General features: G+C 49.0%; 2 protein-coding genes across 2 annotated transcripts; both read right to left on the reverse strand.

Annotated features, from left to right (window-relative positions):
- Positions 1-8,012: 8,012 nt before the first annotated feature.
- Positions 8,013-8,960, reverse strand: LOC311428254 (olfactory receptor 14J1-like; the record flags this gene model as incomplete). The annotated part of the gene is made up of 1 exon (XM_084539788.1): positions 8,013-8,960. One exon carries the CDS (start codon positions 8,958-8,960, stop codon positions 8,013-8,015), a length of 948 nt encoding a protein of 315 aa, XP_084395914.1.
- A 10,513-nt stretch (positions 8,961-19,473) lies between these two features.
- LOC311428255 (olfactory receptor 14I1-like) lies at positions 19,474-20,397 on the reverse strand (the record flags this gene model as incomplete). The annotated part of the gene is made up of 1 exon (XM_084539789.1): positions 19,474-20,397. The coding sequence occupies one exon, from the start codon at positions 20,395-20,397 to the stop codon at positions 19,474-19,476; it is 924 nt and encodes a 307-aa protein (XP_084395915.1).
- Between the last annotated feature and the right edge of the window lie 3,987 nt (positions 20,398-24,384).

A 24,384-nucleotide genomic window follows, 5' to 3' on the forward strand; every position in this document is an offset into this window, starting at 1 on the left:
GGATGTCATGAGGCTGTGCAGGGACAAAATTAGAAAGGCCAAAGCTCATCTGGAGCTCACTCTGGCTACTGCGGTTAAAGATAACAGAAAATGTTTTTATAAATACATCAACACAAAAAGGAGGACTAAGGAGAATCTCCATCCTTTACTGGATGTGGGGGGAAACTTAGTGACAAGAGATGCGGAAAAGGCTGCGGTGCTTAATGCCTTCTTTGCCTCAGACTTTAGTGGCAAGACCAGTTGTTCTCCAGGTACCCATCCCCCTGATCTGGTGGAAGGGGATGGGGAGCAGAATGTGGCCTTCATATTCCATGAGGACATGGTTGGAGACCTGCTACAGCACTTAGATGTACACAATTCAGTGGGGTCAGATGGGATCCACATGAGGATGCTCAGAGAACTGGTGGAAGAGCTGACCAAGACACTTTCTATCATTTATCAACAGTCCTGGCTACCCGGGAAGGTCCCTGTCAACTGGTGGCTTGCAAATGTGACACCCATCTACAATGAGGGTTGGAGGGTGGACCCAGGAAACGATGGGCCTGTTAGTTTGACTTCAGTACCAGGAAAACTCATGGAACAGGTTATCTTGAGTGTCATCATGCAGCACTTGGAAGGCTCTGCAGGAGTATCTGGATAGGCTGGACGCATGGGCTAAGGCCAACTGTATGATGTTCAACAAGGCCATGTGCCAGGTCTTGCACCTGGGGCACAATAACCCCAAGCAGAGCTACAGGCTGGGAGATGAGTGGTTAGAAAGCTGCCTGGCAGAGAAGGACCTGGGAGTATTGGTGGATAGTCGGCTGAATATGAGCCAGCAGTGTGCTCAGGTGGCCAAGAAGGCCAACGGCATCCTGGCTTGTACTCAGCTCTGTTGAGGCCGCACCTCAAGTACTGTGTTCAGTTTTGCGCCCCTCGCTACAAGAAGGACATGGAGGTGCTCGAAGGAGTCCAGAGAAGGTTGACGAAGCTGGTGAGGGGTCTGGAGAACAAGTCCTATGAGGAGCTACTGAGGGAGCTGGGCTTGTTCAGTCTGGAGAAGAGGAGGCTCAGGGGCGACCATATCTCCCTCTATACGTACTTTAAAGGAGGCTGTAGCAAGGTGAGCATTGGTCTATTCTCCCATGTGCCCTTTTATAGGACAAGGGGGAATAGGCTAAAGTTGTGCCAGAGGTATAGGTTGGATATTGGCAAAAACTTCTTTACGGGGAAGGCAGGAGGAGCCTGGCCAGGAGACATGTGAGATTTGGGGGAGGAAAGAAGAGCTTGGATAGCAGAAGCTAACAATTTTGGAGAGGTATGTATATTCACGTAAAGTCGAATCCACCTTAAAGCTGACAAAATAGTCATGTGAGGCCCTTACCCTATTTTAACCTCTTACATTAATATTTAAATCTAAATGCTACTCCACACCCTTACAGGAATCCACCGCTCTAATTTTTGACCACAATATCCTTAGCCAAAATTAGTCCATAACCCCTTTCCTCTCTTGCTCACCCTCATCCCTGCCCTTAACAATACCATTAAAATGCTCTATTTAACCCTGGTATTCTTGCAGACCTAAACAAAACCTTCAACCAAACAACTTGCCCATACCCTAACCACAGACCTGACACCCCAAGCACAACACCAAACCGTTCCACTAAACATCTGTTTAATCTCTCACCCAGAAAGGTTCGCCATTGTCTCTAATGCCATACATGAACAACTAACTTCCAAAGCCTGTCTTCCTGTGCATTAACCTGCTCACCCTTAACCCTTTTCCTAACCCTTAAGTTTAGGTTCTTGTTCCCTTGTGGCAGGACAGGAACCATGAGATTGCTGTGCAGTCACATGGCATTCAAAGATGAATGTGAGGGGCCATGGATTTGATCAGCTTGTAGGCCACAAGGAGGAGATGGGTGGGAATGCTCTGATGAGCTCAGTTCTGCCTCAGGATGTCCTGAACCAGCAGGAGGAATTGGCCTGTGGCAGTGACTGTGAAGTCACTTCTTTCTCTGCAGTTGATAGGGCAGCAACAAGAACATGTCACAGAAAGGGGCTCTGAGGTCACTTCTGTTTGAAGTAGCTGACAGGTCACACTTCTACCTGGGATCTGTACTTTTCAGCTCACATCTGCCAATGGTCCTGGTAGGTCAGCAGAAGGCACCTGGTTGGCATATTACTGTGGGATCCACTCTGCCCACATACCCAGGAGGACCCAGACAGAAAGAAGGCCTGAATGTGGGTTGTCCTGTCCCTTCTGTTTGAGTACACAACTGGACAGCAGCAGGCACAAGGCTTTGGTGTGTCTAAACAAGAAGCTGCAAGGCCAGCAGCAGGCCCATGGCTTGGAAGATGCTGGTGAGGTAACTTCTGTCTGGTTGGCTGACAGGCCGCAAGAAGGCCAATGGGTTGGGATGCCTACTTTAGGAGTGGTTTCCACCCTGATGGAATTTTCTTTATTAGTAGGAAAGAGCAGGAGAGAAAAACCTGCCAGAAAATGCACCTTGGAAGGTTGGCATTGGCTATGAAGAAGACAAAATGTCCCTCAAAGAGTTGTGCTGTGGTGCTAGAGGTCACCCAAAGAGTGTCTTTGATCAGACACTTTGATCAGTTTTGTGTTTCAAGGAACAGCTGGTGAGGGTTAATGAGACACTGGTGAAACCACGGAAATGCTAGGATGAGAGCAAGGTGGTTAACAGAGATGGGTGTCTGCAGATTTGAAGGAAATAGGGCAAAGTGTGGGACAACATAGGAAAGTCTGGAGAGGACAAAGAGGTGGGCACTGGCAAGAACAGAAGGCCACAGCAGCCCTGACTTTTTTGTCCCCTTGGATAGAGCTTCTGAGGAGATGAAATACCATCATTGCAAGGGGGCTCATTGCTTTCTTGAGACCCTGTTCAGAGGCAGGGAGGTGTCATACCACTGTTCTTCTTATGGCATCACACTGCCCACCACACCCTACAAACCCCCAGAAAGAGCCCAGAGCCAGACACGGGAGTGCAGGACATTCCCTTCTAGTGGCTGGAATCAGGACCTGGCCCTTTTACTTCAGCACAACAACTATCTGTAATCATGGCCTCCAATTATCTGTCCTAACAAGTCCCTGAGGAGAATCTCTTGGTAACAGCCCTCAGTGGGGCCCATTAATACTCCAAGTCACTTCAACTTTTCCTTCTGACTTTACTTGCTCAAGCAATGCATCATTCTCCTCTCAGTACCTGATGTTCACAGACAGAGCACCAAAATCCACCATGGAACTCATTAAAAGGCAGAAACACCTAAGGAACCATATGTCTTCCATAGTTTTATTCAAGTCTTCGAGACTTGGAGAACTAATTGGGGAGCTTTCATGGTGTAGTTAAGGAGGAAGATTTCAAAAAGCACCTAATACAAATCTTTTCTCATTTTAAAGGGTGAATTTTATGGCATTTCAGTATTGAGCATCTTTCTTCAATTGATATTAACCCAGGGCTTCCCCTACGGAGACGTCCATAGGGAGGAAAAGCAGAGTCTTGAGGCCTGACAGTGCATGGACAACCTTGCTCCTCACCACCCCAACCCTGACATTTCTCTCATTGGCCACCTGGTGCTTGTATCACTTTCCCTTACACCATACTTCTGCACTGACATCTGCAGCTGGATGTTACAGCCCCTTTGCACCAGCTCCCACCTGCTTTCCTTAGAGACCTATCTACACACAGAAGGGTTTTTCCTTATTTTAAAACAAACAACAAGAAAACATGCAGCAATTTTCCAAACAGCAAAGCAAGCTCCTCATCTTATATGTCTCCAGTCAGATTTATAGGTATTATGATTAGTATGATTCCATATGATCTTAATTCAATGATAAATGATGAGGAGCTTGCTACAGAAACCATTAGGCAGACTGCTAATCGATGGGCAAGCTTGAACTCAATGAAGCTCAAAGCAGTAACTGGGTCAGTGAGAGCGGTCTGAATGATCAAAGAGTAAGGGGAGGACAAAGCAGGAGAACCATGGGAAGTGCATAGGTCCAGACAGGCATCTGGAAAGGGGACATTCAGCAGGGATTGTTTATTCAAGATGGGTGGAAGTGCCTGGAAGATGAGGGTGTACACAATGATGGAGAAAGCGATGACAATGCAAGTACAGGTGACCATCAGTATTTCTTCTCCTATGATGAATATAGATCCTGAAAATTCACCTGAAGGATGTAGATCCTTTGGGGCCAGCCATGGCTCTGGAAATGGAGGTCCATGAAGCTGTAGGACTCCTGGTCTCTTGCCTGGGAGATCCCCAGCACAGAGTGCCTGTGTCCCACAGGTCCAGCCCCAGTCCCCAGGCCAGCACAAGAGACCTGGCCCAGGCACAGGGCAGCTCCAGATTCCCCTCCAGGATACCATTTGCCATAAGTCCCAGCACATCTGGGACACTCCCAGGCCCGTGAAAGGCCAGCTACTATTTGCTAGGCTATGTGCAACCAAGAAGACATCTCACAGTCTTTCAGTGATCTCTAGGGGACTCTGATCCATGGTGAAGCCCAGAAAAGTAACAGGCCTGTCCAGGGAAGGTGTCCTGGGTTGTATTTCTGACACTATCTTTGGAAGACGAGTGCAGAGATGTGGCAGAGATGCCACTGTGGAGACATCAGGACTGTCACCAAAGTACACGAGATCTGAGGGCTAAGAGAAATGCAAAGAAACAAGAGAACAAAGTGGAAGCCAAAAGAGAGCAGCAGGGAAACAGCCATTTCCTGCTGCTGGCCATGGCCATGGCTCCAGGGAAGCAGCAGCCCCGACCTGTAGGCAGCAGAGAGGCAGAGCCCAGTGGGCAGTGAGGGGCAGCCCCAAAGGCCACTGGGGCTGCTCCTCCATGTGGCAGCTGGGCTCTCGGTCTGAGCTCTTCGTGCATGCTGGGGCTGCTCCCCCAGGTGCAGAAGAAATAGGAGGAGATGGGACATGAGACCAGTAAAATTCTGCTCTCTTCTTTATTGTCATTATCTGCACAAGAAGCCCAGTTCTATAAGTACATTAGAGCATTGGGTCAAAACTTAAAAAACAAACAAAAAAAAAAAAAAAAAAAAACCAACAACAACAACAAAAAACATAGGAGACACTAAGAATAAAAGTCAAATTCACCAGCTTTAGACAGTATTAATAAATAAATAAAATTAAAGACAATTGTCCTAACAGTTTATTTCAGAAAACATCAGTGTCCTGAAATGATTGTAGGCACATGATTAATGTAGAAGAAGAATGTCTGCAAAGACTTGCTTGAAGCATGTATTCAAAGAGTTTCCTCACTGCATCCCTGAGCTCCTGGTTCCTTATGAAGTAGATGAGGGAGGTCACTGCTGGAGGCACCACTGAGTACTGAACCGCCAGTAAAAGATTCAGGGATGAGTACAGAACTGCCACCAGCAGGTCCGTGGATGGGGTGGAGAAAGAAGGGAACTTCAGGTAGGCAAACGAGCCAGTGCTCACAAACAGGGGGACCAGAGCCAGGTGAGGGAGGCACGTGGAAATGGACAGTGGCAGTGTCCACCCTGTTGGTCCTCCCAGTGTCTCCTAGGAGGCCAGCACATCCCAGACCCTCCCCAGCTCTCCACACCTGCCTCTAGTCTCCCCAGCTAAGCCCAGCCCAGCCTGGCCCAGCAGAGCAGCCTAGGCTGGGATGGCAACAAAGCAGCAAATGGAGAAGTGGGGGGTCAGTGCAGTGTCCCTGCTGCTGCCATCTGCAGGAGATACCCCAGGACACTACTCACCAGGGAAGCCTGCAACCACCCAGGCCAGCCTTATTCCCCAGAACAGCACCACACTGCTGGCCCTGGGGCTCCTCAGGCACCACCACTGCACACACACAGCACCCTGCTCTGCTCCCAGGACACCCCATGTCCCACACAGTCTTGTCCCAGGCCAGCACGTCTGGGCTGGCCTGAGCAGCCATTCCTGCAGCCCCTGCCCATGCTGCCCACAGCCCCCCAGCTGGCAGTGCTGCTCTGTAGAGCTAGGGGGCTGTGGTGCATGGGGCTGTGGGGGCACTCTGCAGGGCCGTGCTGGTCAGGCTGGGAAGGCAGAGCCAGCTGGTGGGGGGCACTGCCACTGACTGCCTCCCACACAAGTGGTTCTTTGGCCATGGAGGGTGCGCACAGATAGCTGGCCTCCTTCAGAGTCAGAGACTCACGGAATAGCCAAGATGGAAGAGACCCACAAGGATCATTGCATCCAACTTATTTCCAATGTCATTAGATGTTTTGGGGTGATTCACTGTATTCAGTCTACAAAATGTCAACTGAGGTATGACAATGCAGCAGACTGCTTTCCCTGTACCTGCTGTGTTCCCTGCAGTTGCAGAGCTCTCCTTTGCCTGTTCCCACCCAGATTTAGCACTATATCTATACTTCAAAAAGTTATCTTTACTTTGCAATATCCATGGGAGTAGCTTTGGGAGAATATCTGAGCCTTCAGGCACTGCCCTCAGCAGATCCTTCTATGCTGCAGATGCTGGTACGGAGCCAGCTGTATTAGAGAAGTGCCCCTGGCCTGTCCCTGCCTGTGGACACAGAACTGCCCCAGAGCAGCACGGTGAGCAAGAGACAAGAGCAATGAGTCCTCGCAGCAACACAAGGGCTCTGTAGGAGAGTACTAGGTGAAAGGGAGAGCAGCTTGGGAAAGAAGAAGCTCTGGGGCTCCTTGGCAGTGCTGCTGTACCAGGACACTTCTTCCCTCCACCCCTGCACACAGCCAAGTGCCCCTGCAGCTTCACTGCAGGTCTCTGAGGGAGGATCGCGGGCAAGCATATCACTGCAGGGTCGTTTTTTTTAATTTAAATACACAGAGAGCCTGCCTCCTTGTTTACACCAAGTCCGGGAGTCACATGGGACATGTAGATACTTAAATGAAAGAATATGAACAAAGACATTTCTTTGTGGACAATAATTTCACAAGCAATATAAAGAAAAATATACACTCAAACAAAATAAAAAACAAACAAACCTGCATCTGGGCCTTTAATGAGTTACATTATGAATGATATGCAGAAAAAGAACTAGACAGTGGGTTCGAGAGCATCCTCTGCAAGTTTGCAGGTGACACTAAACTCAGTGGTGCAGTTGATGCAATAGAAGGGAGGGATGCCATCCAAAGGGATCTGAACTAGCTTGTGAAGTGGGTCCATGAGAAACTGAAGACGTTCAGCAAGTCCAAGTGCAAGGCGTTACACCTGTCTCAGGGCAATTGGACACGAGGACAGACTGGAAGAAGAACGCATTTAGAGCAGCTCTGCAGAGAAGATTCTTGTTCTCGTGGACGTGAACTGTTCAACATGAGCCGTCAGAGTGAGCTTGCATCCCAGAAGACCAACTGCATCCCGGGATTCATCAAAGGATGAGTGGCTAGAAGGTCGAGGGAGGTGATTGTTCCCCTCTACTCTGCTATTGTGAGGCCCCACTTGGAGTACTGAATCCAGGTTTGGCGCCCCAGCACAAGAAGGATGTTGATCGGTTAAAACAGGTGCAGAGGAGGGCCACAAAGATGATCAAGGAGCTGGAGCACCCCTCCTATGAAGGAAGGCTGAGAGAGTTGGGTTGGTTTAGCCTGCAGAAGAGAAGGCTTTAGGGTGAATTCATTGCCTACAAACCACCTGTCTGAGCTGGAGCAAAAGCCCAGTGCAGGGAACGGTGGTTACGAGGGGCTGTCTGTGATGATTGCATCTTCTCAGTAATTAAAGGGGGCATAATAAAAGATGGAGAACAACTCTTTGCTCAATCAAATAATGACAGGACAAGGGGGAATGGTTTTAAACTAAAAGAGCGGAGATTTTGATTAGAGGTTAGAAGGAAATTCTTCACTCAGAGGGCGGTGAGGCACTGTAAGAGGTTGCCCACAGAACTTCTGGATGCCCCATCCTTGGAGGTCTACAAGGCCTGGGTGGATGGGGCCCTGGCAAACTTGATCTAGTGGGTGGCATACTTGCCCAGGGTGGGGGGGTTGGAACTAGATGATCTTTGAGGTCTCTTCTAAACCAGGCAGTTCTATGTTTCTATGATTCTAAGACAGGCAGTTTATTCCTTCTGAAAAACACTCATTCAACACTTTCCACACCGCATCTTTCAGCTCCTGGTTCCTCATGCTGTAGATGAGGGGGTTCACTGTTGGACTCACCACCGAATACAGAACTGCCAGCAAAAGATTCAGGGAAGAGGAGGACATGGAGGGAGGCTTCAGGTAGGCAAATATGGCAGTGCTGGTGAAAAGGGAGACTACGGCCAGGTGAGGGAGGCATGTGGAAAAAGCTTTATGTCGGCCCTGCTGTGAGGGGATCCTCAGCACAACCCTGAAGATCTGCACATAGGACAGCACAAGGAAAACAAAACACACAAATAATAAAGAGGCACTAACCACAATAAGCCTAGCCTCTTTGATATAGGCATCAGTGCAGGAGAGCTTGAGGATCTGGGGAATTTCACAGAAGAACTGGTCCATGGCATTGCCTTGGCAGAGGGGAAGGGAAAATGTATTGACAGTGTGCAGCACAGCATAGAGAAAAGTACTGCCATAGGCAGCTGCTGCCATGTTGACACAAGCTCTGCTGTCCATTATTGTCCCATAGTACAGGGGTTTGCAGATGGCAATGTAGCGGTCATAGGCCATGATGGTGAGAAGAGAAAACTCTGCTGTGACAAATGTGACAAACATAAAGACCTGGGTAGCACAACCGAAGAAGGAAATGGCCCTGGTGTCCCACAGGGAATTGGCCATAGCTTTGGGAATAGTGGTAGAGATGGATCCCAGGTCGATGAGGGCGAGGTGGAGGAGGAAGAAGTACATGGGGGTGTGGAGCCGGTGGTCGCAGGCTATGGCAGTGAGGATGAGGCCGTTGCCCAGGAGGGCAGCCAGGTAGATGCCCAGGAAGAGCCCAAAGTGCAGGAGCTGCAGCTTGCGTGTGTCTGCGAATGGCAGGAGGAGGAACTCTGTGGGGATGCTGCTGTTGGACATTTGCTGCTTCTGGGCATAGCAGCCTATTTATGGAGGAATTTAAAGAGGCAAGTTAGATAGTGTTTTCTGAGCAAAACCTAAGCCATATCTCATTGAAACATCCTCAACAAGACACACTTCCTTTCCAGGGAAGAATACATGCTTCTGCCTGGAGCTTTTGATTTGGTTGCCTAAGAATGCCTAAGAGATCAGGTTAGTCAACTTTGCTCTCTGGAAGGGTCAGTACTGCCCTGTAGGTACATGATAAAGACCACCGGGGACTGGTGGTGGTCTCTGAGCCAGGTACCTGCCCCAGGTAGCAGGCTCTGGGAAGCAGACAGACTCCCCCCTACGCTTCTGAGTGGCCTCCTTCCTCCCACAGCTTCTTCCCGCAGTGTCCTGGGCAGATCCCCAGGCAGGCTGAGTGCTGAGCCTGGCAGGCAGCAGAGGCCCTGCCCCGGCACACAGCCCCTGGGGCACAGCAGGGAGGGACCCTACTCTGCACCACAGCCCTGGCCACCCCGTCTAAACGCCTGGCTGCACAACTTGCAGCTGGCCCCACAAGAAGGAAACCTCATGTTTTATCCCTCTGACAGCTTTGGAAAGTAATCCTTCTCTGGAATTTGTCATTTTCCTCTTATCCAAAAAAACTACTCCTGAGTCCTGAGTCCTCCTGAAAGCTCCCATAGGCTGTGGGTTTTTCCAGCAAATCTGGAGATGGCACCAGGAACAACAGCTGCATTGCTCTGTAGCCAGAGACTTACTCTGTTCAGGGCTCTGAAGATTTCTCCCGCAGTGAGCTCTCAGCATCCCCCCTCCACACTGCCTTTAACATCTCCCTCCCTTCTCTCAGCCACTCTTGTCCCCTGCAGGCAGTGCCCCCAGCCCTGCTGCTGTGCTGTGCAGAGGAGCTGCTCCTGGGCAGAGCTGTCTCTCTGCAGTGCTGCTCGCTTGCCAGGAGCTCCCCTTGGGCCCAGGAGCCCAGCCCAGCTCAGCAGCACAGGGAGCTCTTGACAAGTCCCTGGGCCTCCAAGGAAATCAACTTTGAATCACACTCAAGCAGTCTTTTGGGATACAATCACTTCTCTAAAGTTTTGATCGGGACTTATTTCCAGTGCTGTCTTTGCTCCTAATTCCATAGAAGATGTTGGCAGGAGAATCATCTATTCTTGTCCCATTATGTGACCAGACACCCTCAACGTGAAAGGCAGGGTGAATACCACCTCTTCCAAGCACTTGTAGATATTGGTGGGATGGTGTGGAGTATGTGTGGGGGAAGAGATGACACGACTTTTCCACAGAAACTCAAATCTCTCTGTCTACATATGCTACAAAACCACTTGTCAGCCCACAGAGTCAAGAAACATACAATGCTTTGGGTTAAAGGGACCCCAAAGACCATCAAGTTCCAGTCCCCCCTGCCATGGGCAGGAACAAATCCTACTAGTGTTGCTCAAGGTCCCATCCATCCTGGCCCTGGACACTATCAGGGAGGGGGCATCCAACACTTCTCTCGGCAACCTGTTCCAGTCCCTCACCAACCTCCCAGTGAAGATTTTCTTCTTTAGATTTAATGTAAATGGACTGTCTTGTAGTTTAAAGGGATTGCCCCTTTCCTAGAGCTACAATCCCTGATAAAGATTCTATCCCTATCTTTCTCCTATTTTTCTCCCCCGGTTCTGTTAAGGAGAGTCAGGAAGACAGTGGCTGCGTTGTGCTTCGCTAACAGCTGGGGATAAACCACAAAACATCTGAGGACACAAACCTGACTGACAATTGATAAAGGAGGCAGTGAGGGAAGCAGACATGGTCAATCACACTGACTGAAGATAGCACGGGAGAGAGAGAAAATATTTTTTCCAGTGAGATTATCTGATCAGGGACTTGTTGGTCTGGAAACCAATAGAAAAGGGGGAATGCTGGTTAAAGGGTATGAGAAGAGGCTGAAGACACTTGGGTTGTCTAGTCTGGAGAAAAGAAGGCTGAGGGGTGACCTCATTGTCCTCAACATCTTCCTGAGTGGGGGAAGTGGTGAGAGAGGTGATGATCTTTTCTCCTTGGTAACTGACCACAGAAGGTATGGGAATGGCACAAAGCTGCACAAGAGGACGTTCAGATGGGACATCAGGAAAAAATTTTGTACTGTGAGGGTGGTTAAATGTGGAACTGGCTCCCTAGAGACCTGACTGATGCCCCATGCCTGTCAGTGTTCAAGAGGCATTTGGAAATTGCCAGAAATTAATCAGGGATTATTTTTTTTTCCTATATATATGCCCATAGCTATGTATATTTATATTCATAACTCTGAATATTACTATAGAATCATAGAATATCCCAAGTTAAAAGGGACACATAACGATCATTGAGTCCAACTGCTAGCTCCACATGGGTCTACCCAAATATTTTTATAAACAATGTGGATGTAGGACTAGAAGGTGTTTTGAGCTAATTTGCTGATGATACTAAACTTGGAGGAGTTGTTGACTCCATTGAAGGTGGAAAAGCCTTGCAGAGATAGATTGGAGAGCTGGGCAATCACCAACTGCATGAAGTTTTAAAAGAGAAAGTGCTGAGTCCTGTAGCTGGGATGGGGCAACCCTGGCTATGCTTACAGACTGGGGGACGAGACGCTGGAGAGCAGCCCCACAGAGAGAGATCTGGGGGTTGTGGTTGACAGCAAGCTGAATATGAGCCAGTAGTGTGCCCTGGCAGGCAGGAGAACCAACCGTATCCTGGGGTGCATCAAGCATGGCTTTGCTAGTTGGTTGAGGGAAGTGACTGTCCTGCTCTACTCTGGGCTGATGTGGCCTCTCCTCGAGTACTGTGTGCAGTTCTGGGCACCACAGTACAAAAAGGACATGAAACTGTTGGAGAGTGTCCAGAGGAGGGCAACAAAGATGGTGAAGGGCCTAGAGGGGAAGATGTATGAGGAGCGGAAGAGGTCACTTGGACTGTTCAGCCTGGGAAAGAAGAGGCTGACGGGAGACCCCATCGTAGTCTACAGCTTCCTCACGAGGGGGAGTGGAGGGGCAGGTGCTGATCTATTCTTTTTAGTGACCAGCAGGACCCGGCACTTGGTCTTCTTAAACTTCATGCAGTTGGAGATCACCCATCTCTCTAATCTGTCCAGATCTCTCTGCAAGGCATTTTCACCCTCAACAGAGTCAACAGCTCCTCCCAGTTTAGTATCATAATCAAATTAGCTATAAACACCTTCTAGTCCTACATCCAAATTGTTTATACAAACATTTAATTGAACTGGCCCTAAAACGAAGCCTTGAGGGACCCCACTGGTGACTGGCTGCCAACCTGATGCGGAGCCATTTACCACAACCCTTTGAGTGCTACCCGTCAGCCAGTTATTCACCCAAGGTATGATATTTTTGTCCAGCTATATGCTGGACATTTTGTCCAGTAGGATCATATGTGAAACTGTGACAAAAGCTTTACTGAAATCCAAAAAGATCACATCAGCTGGTTTCCCTTGATCAATTAGATGGGTGATCTTATCATAAAAGGAAATCAGTTTTGTCAAACAGGACCTACCTCTCACGAACCCATGTTGACTGGGATCAATGACTGCATTGTCCCCCAAGCACACTTCAAGAGCTACCAGAACAATCTTCTCCATACTTTTACCAGGCACTGACATGAGACTAACAGGCCTGTAGTTACCAGGGTCTTCTTTCTTGTCCTTCTTGAAACTGGCACGACATTTGCCAACTGGGACCTCTCCACATTCCCACGACTCTTATAATAATTGAGAGAGGCCCTGTGATAATGTCAGCCAGCTCTCTGAGCACTCTGGGATGAATCCCATCCAGACCCATTGTCGTGGTTTAACCCGGCCAGCAGCTAAACACCACACAGCCATTCGCTCACCCTCCCCCTTCCCTCTCTGGGATGGGGGAGAGAAATGGAAAGTGAAGCCCGTGAGTTGAGATAAAGACAGTTTAATAAGACAGGAAAATAATAATAACAACAATAATAATAATAACAATGATGATAATAGTATTACTAATAATAATGTGTACAAACAAGTGATGCACAATGCACCTGCTCACCACCTGCTGACCAATGCCCAGCCTAACCCCGAGCAGTCCCACCCCTTCCCCCTGGCTAGCCACCCCATATGTTGTTTAGCATGACGTCAGATGGTATGGCATACCCCTTTGGCTAGTTTGGGTCACCTGTCCTGTGTCTGTCCCCTCCCGGCTCTTGCTGCACCCCCAGCCTGCCCGTTGGCAGGACAGAGCAAGAAGCTGAGATGTCCTTGGCTTAGTATAAGCACTGCTCTGCAACAATTAAAACATCGGGGTGTTCTCAGCACTCTTCTCATCCTAAGCCAAAACATAGCATTCTACCAGCTACTAGGAGGAAAATTAACTCTGTCCTAACTGAAACCAGGACACCCATGGACTTGAATGGATCCAGGTGTAGCAGCAAATCACACACACTTTGAGGGTCAGTTGGGCGTTCATCTTTCCCACTGTCACGGTTCTCCAGCTCAGGGCACCCAGGGTCCTGAAGCCCATCCTCGGCATTGAAGATGGAGGCAAAGAAGGCATTAAACATCTTTGCTTTTCCTATGTCCTTGTCTGTGAGGTGACCTTCCCCATCAAGTAGAGGATCTATATTTTCTCTGGTCCTCCTTTTTCTATTCATATATTTAAAAGAAAACTTTTTATTGTCACCCACAGATGTGGCCAGCTTCAACTCTAAGTGGGCTTTGGCCACAGGAATCTTCTCCCTACAAACGCGAACAGCATCCCTGTAGTCCTTCCACTTTGCCTGACCTTGCTTCCAACAGCCATACACTTTCTTTTCATCCCTCTGCTCCAGAATAAGATCCCTGGTCAGCCAAGCTGGCCTGCTTCCCCACCTTCTTGACTACCTGTGTTTTTAGGATGCAGTGTTTAAAGACTGACCAGCACTGATGGATGCTGACACCTTCAAAAGCAGTTTCCCAGGGGACCTTGCTAACTAGTCCTCTGAGCAGCCTGAAGTCTGCTCTCCCCATATCCAGGGCTGAAGTTTTGGCAGCAGTTTTCCTCCTGTCACAAAAATTTTAAGCTCAACCACTTCATGGTCACTATGACCAAGACAGCCACCAATTTCCACAGCCCCCACAAAACTCTCTGTATACTCCAGCAACAGATCTAGGAGGGCACCTTTCCTAGTTGTCTCCCTTAACACTTGCACCAAGAAGTTATCATCGCGGTGCTTTAGGAACCTCCTGGACCTGCTTGTGTCAGCCTTGTGATACTCCCACTTGACATCTGACAAGGTTTTGCACTCCATCACTTAGCTTATCACCGGCGGGCCTTATTTTATCCCTTTCCCCCTTCAACTCTAGTTTAAAGCCCTGTCTATCAGCCTCGCTAACTCCTGGGCAAAAATCCTTCTCCCCCTCTGAGAGGGGCGCATCCCATCTGGTGCCAGTAGGCCCAGTGTCGCATAGACCTTCCCATGATCAACAAACACAAAGTTCTGCCACTTGCACTGGTCCCGAAGCCACAAATTAATATGGTGAGTGTGTTTGTCAACACTGATCCCTCCTATCAGAAGGACAGAGGCAAACACAACCTGTGCCCCTGATTCTTTAACCAGTCACCCCAAAGTCCTAAAGTCCCTTTTGATTGCTCTTGGACTTCTCCTTGCTACTTATTACCAGCCTGACAAAACAGTAAAGGCTGGTAGTCAGAAAGCTGTACCAGGCGAGTGACTTTCCTGGCAATGCCTTTTACCCAAGCCACAGGGAGGCAGCAGACTTCCCAGTGGGCTGGGTCCAGTCAGCATATCAGACCCTCTGTCTCTTTCAGAAGGAAGTCATAGAATCATAGAATCATAGAATATCCCGAGTTGGAAGGATCATCAAGTCACACTCCTTGCACCACACAGGTCTGCCCAGAAGTGTAGACCATGTGACTAAGTGCACAGTCCAATCACTTTTTAAATTCAGACAGGCTTGGTGCAGTGACTACGACCCTGGGGAGCCTGTTCCAGTGTGCAACCACCCTCTTGGTGAAGAACCTCTTCCTGCTGTCCTTTCTGGCTCCTGGTTGCTCCCGAGTGGCCTCAGTGCAGGAAAGAGCCTTGCCTGCCTCAATGCCCTCTCCGCTACAGAACACATCTGCCCTGGAACCGATCTCCTTATTTGTGATCACAAGTTTGTGATTTCTTTATTCTGGAATGCCTGGTAGAGTTTCTGGGAAGTTTTCAGTAGTATTCTTGTACCAGCTGTACTCCAGGTTCCCTTGGGGAAGAACATTGTTTTGAGAATTACCCCACTCACTGGGTAACCTTGAGAAGCAGGGATTACAAACACCATAAAGGCCTCAAAACACAGGATTGTCATACACTCTGACTGCACAGTCCAGCCCCTTCTCCCCTGAGTCAGAAGGGACCTCTAGAGGTGTCCACTACCATCGTCTTCTCTGAGCAGTGATAGCTTTACAGGTAGACGACATTAGCTCTCAGCATCCCCCCCTCCACGCTGCCTTTAACATCTCCCTCCCTTCTCTCAGCCACCCTTGTCCCCTGCAAGCAGTGCCCCCAGCCCTGCTGCTGTGCTGTGCAGAGGAGCTGCTCCTGGGCAGAGCTGTCTCTCTGCAGTGCTGCCCGCTTGCCAGGAGCTCCCCTTGGGCCCAGGAGCCCGGCCCAGCTTAGCAGCATAAGAAGCTCTTGACACGAGGGAACTCCAGGGAAATGATTTTGAATCAGGCTGAAGCAATCCCTGATGTTCCCTCTCTGAGCTGGGGAGAGACACTTACTTCCAGCAGTGTCATTTCTCCTACTGGGAGAAGATTCATCAAAGAATCACCTTGTCTTCTTCCACTTTTAGGCAGGACACCCAGAATGTGATTGGCAGGGATCACATTGTCCCAAGCTGAGGGAAGTGATCACAGGGAGTCAATTGATGCATCTCATTCTGAGTTTGATGTCCTAGGCCTGTAAAGGGGGCCAGAACCTTCCTTATCAGACACAAACCCACACAATTTGGGATTTCTTTCACCTCTGCTCAGATATGTAAAAAATAATATAGGCTAAACTCCCACAGTAATTACAGGAGATAGAGAAGAGCAGTGAGTTGTTCAAATGTAAACACCACTTGACATTTGAGGTGCACAAAGGTGTCTGTCTTAGCGGTAATCCTTTAAGTTAGGACTTCAGAGACTGGGAATGTAGGTATTAGAGTTTTGTCAGTGCAGACTGCCTAAAAATGTGGCCTCCATTTGTGCCTTGTCACTCACCTGCAAGCTGTCCCTTGTCATTTAGCTAAATAATATAAACCTCCCCTTTAACATATCTCTCTCCTCCCCAAAATTGGGAGTAGATTAATGGAGAAGTGGTAATTTAGAGACAGTACTTTCTAAAAGGTGTTTGAGAGCTTAGGCACATGAGTGGACTGCCTGTGGTGTAAATGCCTGAAGTAACTAGGAAAATAAAACTAACATTCCCGTTTTTAAGGAAAAGGTACAGCATTGAAGAGGCTTTCAGGGTAGGGCATAACTGCATTACCTGTGCGTTTCCTAGGCTCCCAACCTTAGATGCTATCGCGCTGGGGAAACTTGGTGTGCTAGCTCCAAGGAACAGCACGGAGCGTAGAGTGGAGTGGAGACACCACGGCTAGACTCTGTAATCAGGTGGGGCCTCGATTGTTCTTGTGCACAAAGCTGCACTTTTTGCCACCCTGAGCCAAAGACCTGTCATGTTTTGACAAATGCTGGACCCTAGTGTACTTTTTGCTCATTATAATATCATTATAATACCAAAACACACCTCCATCCCAAAAGCTACCCGCCTCCAAGGTGTGACCACCCCTCACTGAGCATGCGCTCTGAATTTCTCGAAGGCTATTACTTTAAACGGAGACGGGAAAACTTTACACCAATCATAACTAAGATATGCTTGACTAGAGCCACTCAAGCTCCACCTAAAAAATAGAAAATAATATAAATTGGCCCAAGAGAAAGGGGATGTTAGGGAAGATACCACCGTCAGGGGAGATACCATCCCGAGGAAATACAACATCCTTAGGACCTCCTGACTCCTGGGATCAGTCAACGGGCTGAGCCTCTCTTCCCCCCTCATTGGGATGCCTTTGGGTGACATCTGAATACTTGCTTATAAATCTCTATAGAGTCTTTGATCCTTTTAACGCGTTTATTTCTAGGCTGCGCACCTGTGACACCTGTGACACCTGTAACACCTGTAACATCTATAACATCTATAACACCTGTAACATCTGTAACACCTATAACACCTGTGTATTTCATGCATACTAGCTTGCTTTTGCAGACAGTCCCTATCACCGGCAATCCAAAAGAACCTGATTATCTGTTGCTGTAATAAACCATACTTGATTGCATTGTGATAGCTCTCATGAATGCAACGAGGGTGAGGGTGGTTATCCGTGATAGTCCAGTGTTCTGAATCTAACCAGACCCCCAGACGGTTAATGCATTTTTGGTGAATGTCCAAACGGACCCCCAGACGGTTAATGTGTTTTTGGTGAATGTCCGACTGGTTCAGTACCCTGAATCTGACCGGGCCCGTAACGGTTAATCAGCTACACCCCTTAACGCGACACCCACGCCAGGTGAGATTTGGGATTAGGAGTAAGAGTAGTGGATTCCTTGCAGAGAGAGGGACAGCATTTAGCTGTAGCGGTAAGGCTTACAGTTACTGCTTAGAAATATTGCCAGGGCATGACATGGATGTTTTCCTAGTAAGTGTTGCAGCAGCACAGCCTTATCTGAACCCCTCTCACCTCTTCCAGATCTTTCCTTTCTGTTAGCCAAGTCCCTCTTCTCTCCCCCAAATTTCCCACCTTTATTCACCCAGATTTCCCCTAGCCTCCCCAAAGGAGTCACCCTGTTGGGGGCAGCTTCCTGAAAGCCTTTGTGACCTCAGAGGCTCTGCCTCCCTGCTGTTGTCCAGACAGGGGCTGGGACAGAAGTGACCTCACAGCCAGCATCCAAAGGGACACAAGGAGCTGTTGTGCTCAGGAAGCCTCTTTCTAGCCCCCCCTGGAGCACCAGATGCATGCTGTTCACAGTCTCTCGGGTACTCTGCCTGCCAACCAGCTCATGCTTCAGAAGGTCTTCTACATGTCCAGACTCACGTTTCCTCATGCAGCCTTTAGCAACTTCATTGCATCCTAAAGGAAATGCCCACCCATGTGTGGAAAAGTGATTCAAGAACTGAATATATACTTTGGGAAAACATATATTTTAGGCAAATTCTGCAGAGAAGGAGTTGATGTGACAGTTATGATGACTAGGATTGCTTTATTCAGATGGTATTCTAGGGGACTGTACCTCCAATGGGAAGTGAACTTTAGACTCTCTCTGTCCCACTGGAATTCATGGCTGGCTCCCTTAGGGAACAGCTTATGGCACTTGGGCTCATTCAGGTTCATCTCACCACACCCACACCGGGTGCAGTCTCATATGGAGAAGGGAAACATGGACTCCTGATGTAGTCATTTAGTGTCCATATCCAGAGGAAGAAACCATCTGTGTGAGCTGGGGCGAGAGCCCAGAGCTGGGAATGGTGGTTGCAAGGGGCTGCTCTTGGACCATTGGCCTAAGGCAGCATCTGCCAGGGTGTCCAGAGAACAAGGTCCAAGCCCAGCCCCTGCTCTGCCGGTCCTCCCTGACTCTCCCAGGAAGACAGCCTTTCATGCTGTGGATACAGGCCGGTGAAGTCAAAATCTCATAGGTGCTGGGCACCAATAGGCAGGAATGGAATCATCCCTCCCTGCCTAAAATATGATCCTGGGACTCCTCTCTTATCTGCCTGAGTCCACAGAGAAACAAGCAAAGCCAGGAACCTCTTTCAAGTCCGTTTCTTTGAAATATCCATGAGAGCATCTTTGGGAGAAGAGCTGGGCTTTCAGGCAGTGCCCTGAGCAGATCCCCTTTTATACTGGAGATGCTGGTATGGAGCCAGCTGTGTTAGAGAAGAGCCCCTGGCCTGTCCCTGCCAGTGGACACAGGACTGCCCCACAGCAGCACAGTGAGCAAGCGACAAGAGCAGTCCTCGCAGCAACACAAGAGCTCCGTAGGAGAATGTGGGAGGTGAAATGGAGAGCTGATTTGGACAGACCAAGCCCTGGGGCTCCCTGGCATTGCTGCTATGCCAGGACTTTTTTCCCCTCAACCTCTGCACACAGCCAAGTGCCACCACCTTTCTCTGAGGAAGCATCTCAGGCAAACAAGACACTGCAGGAACCATCTTTTTATTTAAATACACATTAAATATTTAATTGCCCATTAAATACACCTCTTTTATACCAAGTATCAGAGTCACATGAGACATTCAGTAGTGAACTGGAAGGGGAAGAAAAAGGGTTTTTTATTTTTTTAAAATATATCACTACATAATTAAAGCAAAAAGAAAACAAAACAAAACAAAACAAAACAAAAAAAAAAAAAAAAAAAACACCAAGATCTTCCTTGGCCTTTAATGAGTTACATTATGAGTTACATTATGAGTGATATGCAATGGACATGCAGTTATTTGCTTCTCAAAAACCTCCAGTCATCACTTTCCACACTGCATCCTTCAGCTCCTGGTTCCTCATGCTGTAGATGAGGGGGTTCACTGCTGGAGGCACCACCGAGTACAGAACTGCCAGCAAAAGATTAAGGGAGGAGGAGGACACGGAGGGGGGTTTCAGGTAGGCAAATGTGGCAGTGCTTATGAACAGAGAGACCACAGCCAGGTGAGGGAGGCATGTGGAAAAGGCTTTGTACCGTCCTTGATGGGAGGGGATCCTCAGCACAACTCTGAAGATCTGCACATAGGACAGCACAAGGAAAAGAAAACAACCAAATAATAAACAGACACTAATCACAAGAAGCCCAACTTCTCTGAGGTAGGCAACTGAGCAGGAGAGCTTGAGGATCTGGGGAATTTCACAGAAGAACTGGTCCAGGGCATTGCCTTGGCAGAGGGGTAGGGAAAAGGTATTGGCAGTGTGCAGGACAGCATAGAGAAAAGTACAGCCCCAGGCAGCTGCTGCCATGTTGACACAAGTCCTGCTGGTCATTATTGTCCTGTAGTGCAGGGGTTTGCAGATGGCAATGTAGCGGTCATAGGCCATGATCGTGAGTAGGTAAAATTCTGCTGTGACAAAGACAACAAAGAAAAAGACCTGGGTAGCACAGCCTGCATAGGAAATGGCCCTGATGTCCCACAGGGAGTTGGCCATGGCTTTTGGGACAGTGGTGGTAATAGTGCCCAGGTCAAGGAGGGCGAGGTTGAGGAGGAAGAAGTACATGGGGGTGTGGAGGTGGTGGTTGCAGGCTACAGCTGTGAGGATGAGGCCGTTGCCCAGGAGGGCAGCCAGGTAGATGCCCAGGAAGAGCCCGAAGTGCAGGAGCTGCAGCTCGCGTGTGTCTGCAAATGGCAGGAGGAGGAACTCTGTGGGGAAGCTGCTGTTGGACATTTGCTGCCTCCAGTCATGGATTCCTTTCCACGGAGGAAAAATAGAGTCACAGTAGTGAGAATTGTCTGAGCAAAACTGCTACTGTGTTTCAGAGATTCCTCCTCAACAAGATATACTGTGTCTTCCTTATGAGCTCTGTTTTATTCTCTCTGAGGTGCCTCAGTGTCCAGAAAGATCCTCTGTGGGCTCAGCAGAAGTCACTATTGCCCTACTAGATCCGGTGAAGAGTGCTGGGATGAATCTCTGGTGCCCAATAGCCAGAGGCACCTCTATTTTCAGGTTCCATGCAGGACATCCAGTAATCCAATGAGGAACACTAAAGGTGGTGTTGGTGTTCTCTGTAAGGAGAGGGGTGTGAAGAGAAATTCTGAGGCTCTTCATCGACCTACAGTTCTCTTTCAGTGTCATGCTCTGAAAGCCTCAGTGAAGGACACAGCCTGACAACTCCATTATCATGCCCCATGACTCTCCTTCAAGGCAGGTAAAAGAAATGAGAAACACCAGAGATTTCCTTCCCTTCCATTAGTGCATGTGCTGGCCTTTCCTTTTGTTCTCGCCTAAGGTTGCCCCTGGGGTGCTGTGGATCTGTGAGCAGTCTGAACAAGGCAGCAGCCTCTGGACACCAGCAGGACCCTGCCCTGCTCCTACCAGCCACAGCTTCAGCCCACAGCTCCCTGGGCAGCTCCTCTGCAGGCTGAGTGCTGAGCCTGGCAGGCAGCAGAGGCCCTGCCCCAGCACACTGCCCTGGGGCACAGCATGGACCCTGCTCGGCACCACAGCCCTGGGCACCCTGCCTGCAACCTGGCTTCACAGCCTGCCACCAGCCCTGTGAGAAGGAAACCTCATGTCCTGCCCCTCTGACAGCTTAGGCAGGAAATCATTGATCCAGGAAACAGCCCCATCCTCTGCACTGGAGAAGCCAGTATATAAGCCAGGAAACCTATATTACTGTAGTTTAGAGCCACAGATCCCTCGGGACTACCAGCCATGGAACTGACAACTGTAGAAGAGACCCCTAGGTTACTTGCATCTGCCTTGCCCTGCAGCCTTGAACTTACCCTGTTCAGGGCTGTGAAGATTTCTCCTGCACTGAGCTCTCAGCATCCCGCCTCCACACTGCCTTTAACATCTCCTTCCCTTCTCTCAGTTGCCCTTGTCCCCTGCAGGCAGTGCCCCCAGCCCTGCTGCTGTGCTGTGCAGAGGAGCTGCTCCTGGGCAGAGCTGTCTCTCTACAGCGCTGCCCGCTTGCCAGGAGCTGCCCTTGGCCCCAGGAGCCCAGCCCAGCTCAGCTGCAGAGCTCCATCCCAAGGCCTCACTTTCCCTGCCCTCTCTTGTGTCCCTTGAGATGTCTGTCACTGGGCCTTCAGGGAACCAGCTTTGAAACAGGCTGACGCAATCCCCTATGATCCCTCCGTCAGACAAGGAGTGACACTTACTTTCAGCAGTGTCATTTCTCCTATCAGGAGGAGTTGCATCAAAGAATCACCTTGTCCTCTTCCACTTTTAGGCAGAACACCCAGACTGTGACTGGCAGGAATCCCATTTTCCCAAGCTGAGGCAAGAGATCACAAGGACTCAGTTGAGACATCTCATCCTGAGTTTGTTGTCTTAAGGCTCAACTGGGGCCCAGAACTTTCAATACAAAAAGTTGGGATTTCTCTTAACTTCTTCTCAAGTACAGCACCTCTGAGGTGCCAGACGTTGTATAAGATAGATTCCATGAGAACTTCAGAGACTGGAAATGTAAGTATTAGCATTTTGTCAGGGTATGCCTCCTAAAAATATTGCCTTCCTTTTTGCCTTTTCCCTAACATGGGATCTTTACCTTTAGCTAAAAAGATATATAAAACTCCCCTAGAACATATCTCTCTCATCCCCCTCTAAGGGACATCCCCTCTCTGACTTCTCTTCTCCAAGCTAAACAAGCCCCGCTCTCTCAGCCTATCCTCGTATAAGAGATACTGCAGTCTCCTCATCGTCTTTGTAGCCCTCCTCTGGACTCTCTTCAGTAGTTCCATGTCCCTGTACTGGGACAGTTCCATGTTCCATGTACTGGGAGGCCCAGAACTGGACACAATGCTCCAGTTGAGGCCTCACCAGGGCTGAGTAGAGGGGGAGGATCACCTCTCTTGACCTGCTGGCAACACTCTTTGAAATGCACCCCAGGATACCGTTGGCCTTCTTGGCCAAGGGAACATTGCTGGTGCAAGGGAACATTGCTGACTCATGGCTAACATGCTGTCTACCAGGACTGCCTTGTCCTTCTCTGCAGAGCTGCTTTATAACAGGTCACCGCCCAACCTCTACTGGTGCATGGGGTTATTCCTCCTAGGAGAAGGACCTTGCACTTGCCTTTCTTGAGCTTAATGAGGTTCCTCACTGCCTTGCTCTACAGTCTACCGAGGTCCCTCCAAATGGCGGCACAGACTTCTGGAGTATCAGCCCCTCCTCCCAGTTTTGTATCTTCAGCACATTTGCTAAGGTTGCACTCTGTTGCATTGTCTAGGATGAATAAGTTGAACAAGACTGGACCCAGTACTGACCCCCGGGGGACAGCTGGGGATGTTCAGCCTGGAGATGAGAAGGCTCCGGGGTGACCTCATTGCAAATTTTCAGTACTTAAAGAGGGCTTATTAAAAAGATGGAGGGCTTTTTTTTTATTATTTTATTTTCTCAATCACTTAATGACAGGAGAAGGGGGAATGGTTTTAAACTAAAAGAGGGGAGATTTAGGTTATGGGTGAGGCTCACATGGGTTTCTTTGTGGAACTATCGGAGAGCGTCCAGAGGACTACAGAGATGATGAAGGACCTAAGGGGTAGACGTATGAGGAGCGGCTGAGGGCACTTGGCCTGTTCAGCCTGGAAAAGAGCAGGCTGAGGGGAGACCTCATCGTGGTCTACAGCTTCCTCATGAGGGAGAATGGAGGGGCAGGCGCCGAATTATTTTCTTTGTTTATTATTTTATTATTTTCAGTGGTCGCCCACTGGAACAGGCTCCCCACGGACATAGTCACGGCACCAAGCCTGCTGAAGTTTAAGAAGGGTTTGGACAGTGCTCTCAGTCATATGGTCTGAATTTTTGGGTAGACTTGTGTGGTGCCAGTAGTTGAGCTCGATGATCCTTATGGGTCCCTTCCAACTTGGGATATTCTATCATTCTATGATACACCAGCCATGTGCCTGAAGGCGGCCTATCAGGCCCTTAGGCACAATACTCCAACACCCACCTGCACAGCCATGGGCCTCCTCTTGAGATCCTGAGGCACAGGTGACCTACCTCAGAAGAACATCCCCACCCATCTTCTTGAGCCCTATAACCTGGCCAGATCTATATCAGCCTCTTGGGGCCAACCTGATTTGATTACATGATCAGAGTGCAGGGATTTGGGAGTTAGGTCTTCAGGTTAGGGTCTAGGGATTAGATCTTGCTTTCCAGGTTTAGGGATTTGTCAGAGTCTTAGAGGGAGGCTTTGGTGTTCTGCTTTGGGTAGCCAGTTACTGTTTAAGGTATGGGCTAGATTTTTGGTTACGGTTTTATTATCTGCTTTGTTTGGGGATAAGGGCTGCTATTAAAACTGTGAATTTAATAATAGAAATTAAAGGCCTGAGATAAGGGTGATCAATAGGTTAAGACTAATGGTAACAGGAGATGTGTTTGGAGTTTGAGTTCAAGGTAGGATTTGATGCTGGGGATTAGAGCAGTGGATTTGTTCAGGGTGAGGGATGGCATTTTGGGTAGAACTACATGTATGTCCTAAGGTTGCAAGTAAGAAATATTGCCAAACTTGAATATTTTCCAGCATCAGCACCCTTACCTGAAACCCTTTTCTCTCTTCCAAATCTTTCCTTTCTCTTAGCCACTTCAGTCTTCTCTCCACCAATCTGCCACTTTATTTTCCTGGCCTTCCCCTGGCCTCCCATACATGTCATCTTGCCGGGGGCAGCTTTCTAATGGCCTTTATGACCCCGGAGGCTCTGCCTCCCT

This window comes from Aythya ferina (genome assembly GCF_964211825.1).
Source record: "Aythya ferina genome assembly, contig: HAP1_SCAFFOLD_37, whole genome shotgun sequence".
Classification (NCBI taxonomy): domain Eukaryota; kingdom Metazoa; phylum Chordata; class Aves; order Anseriformes; family Anatidae; genus Aythya; species Aythya ferina.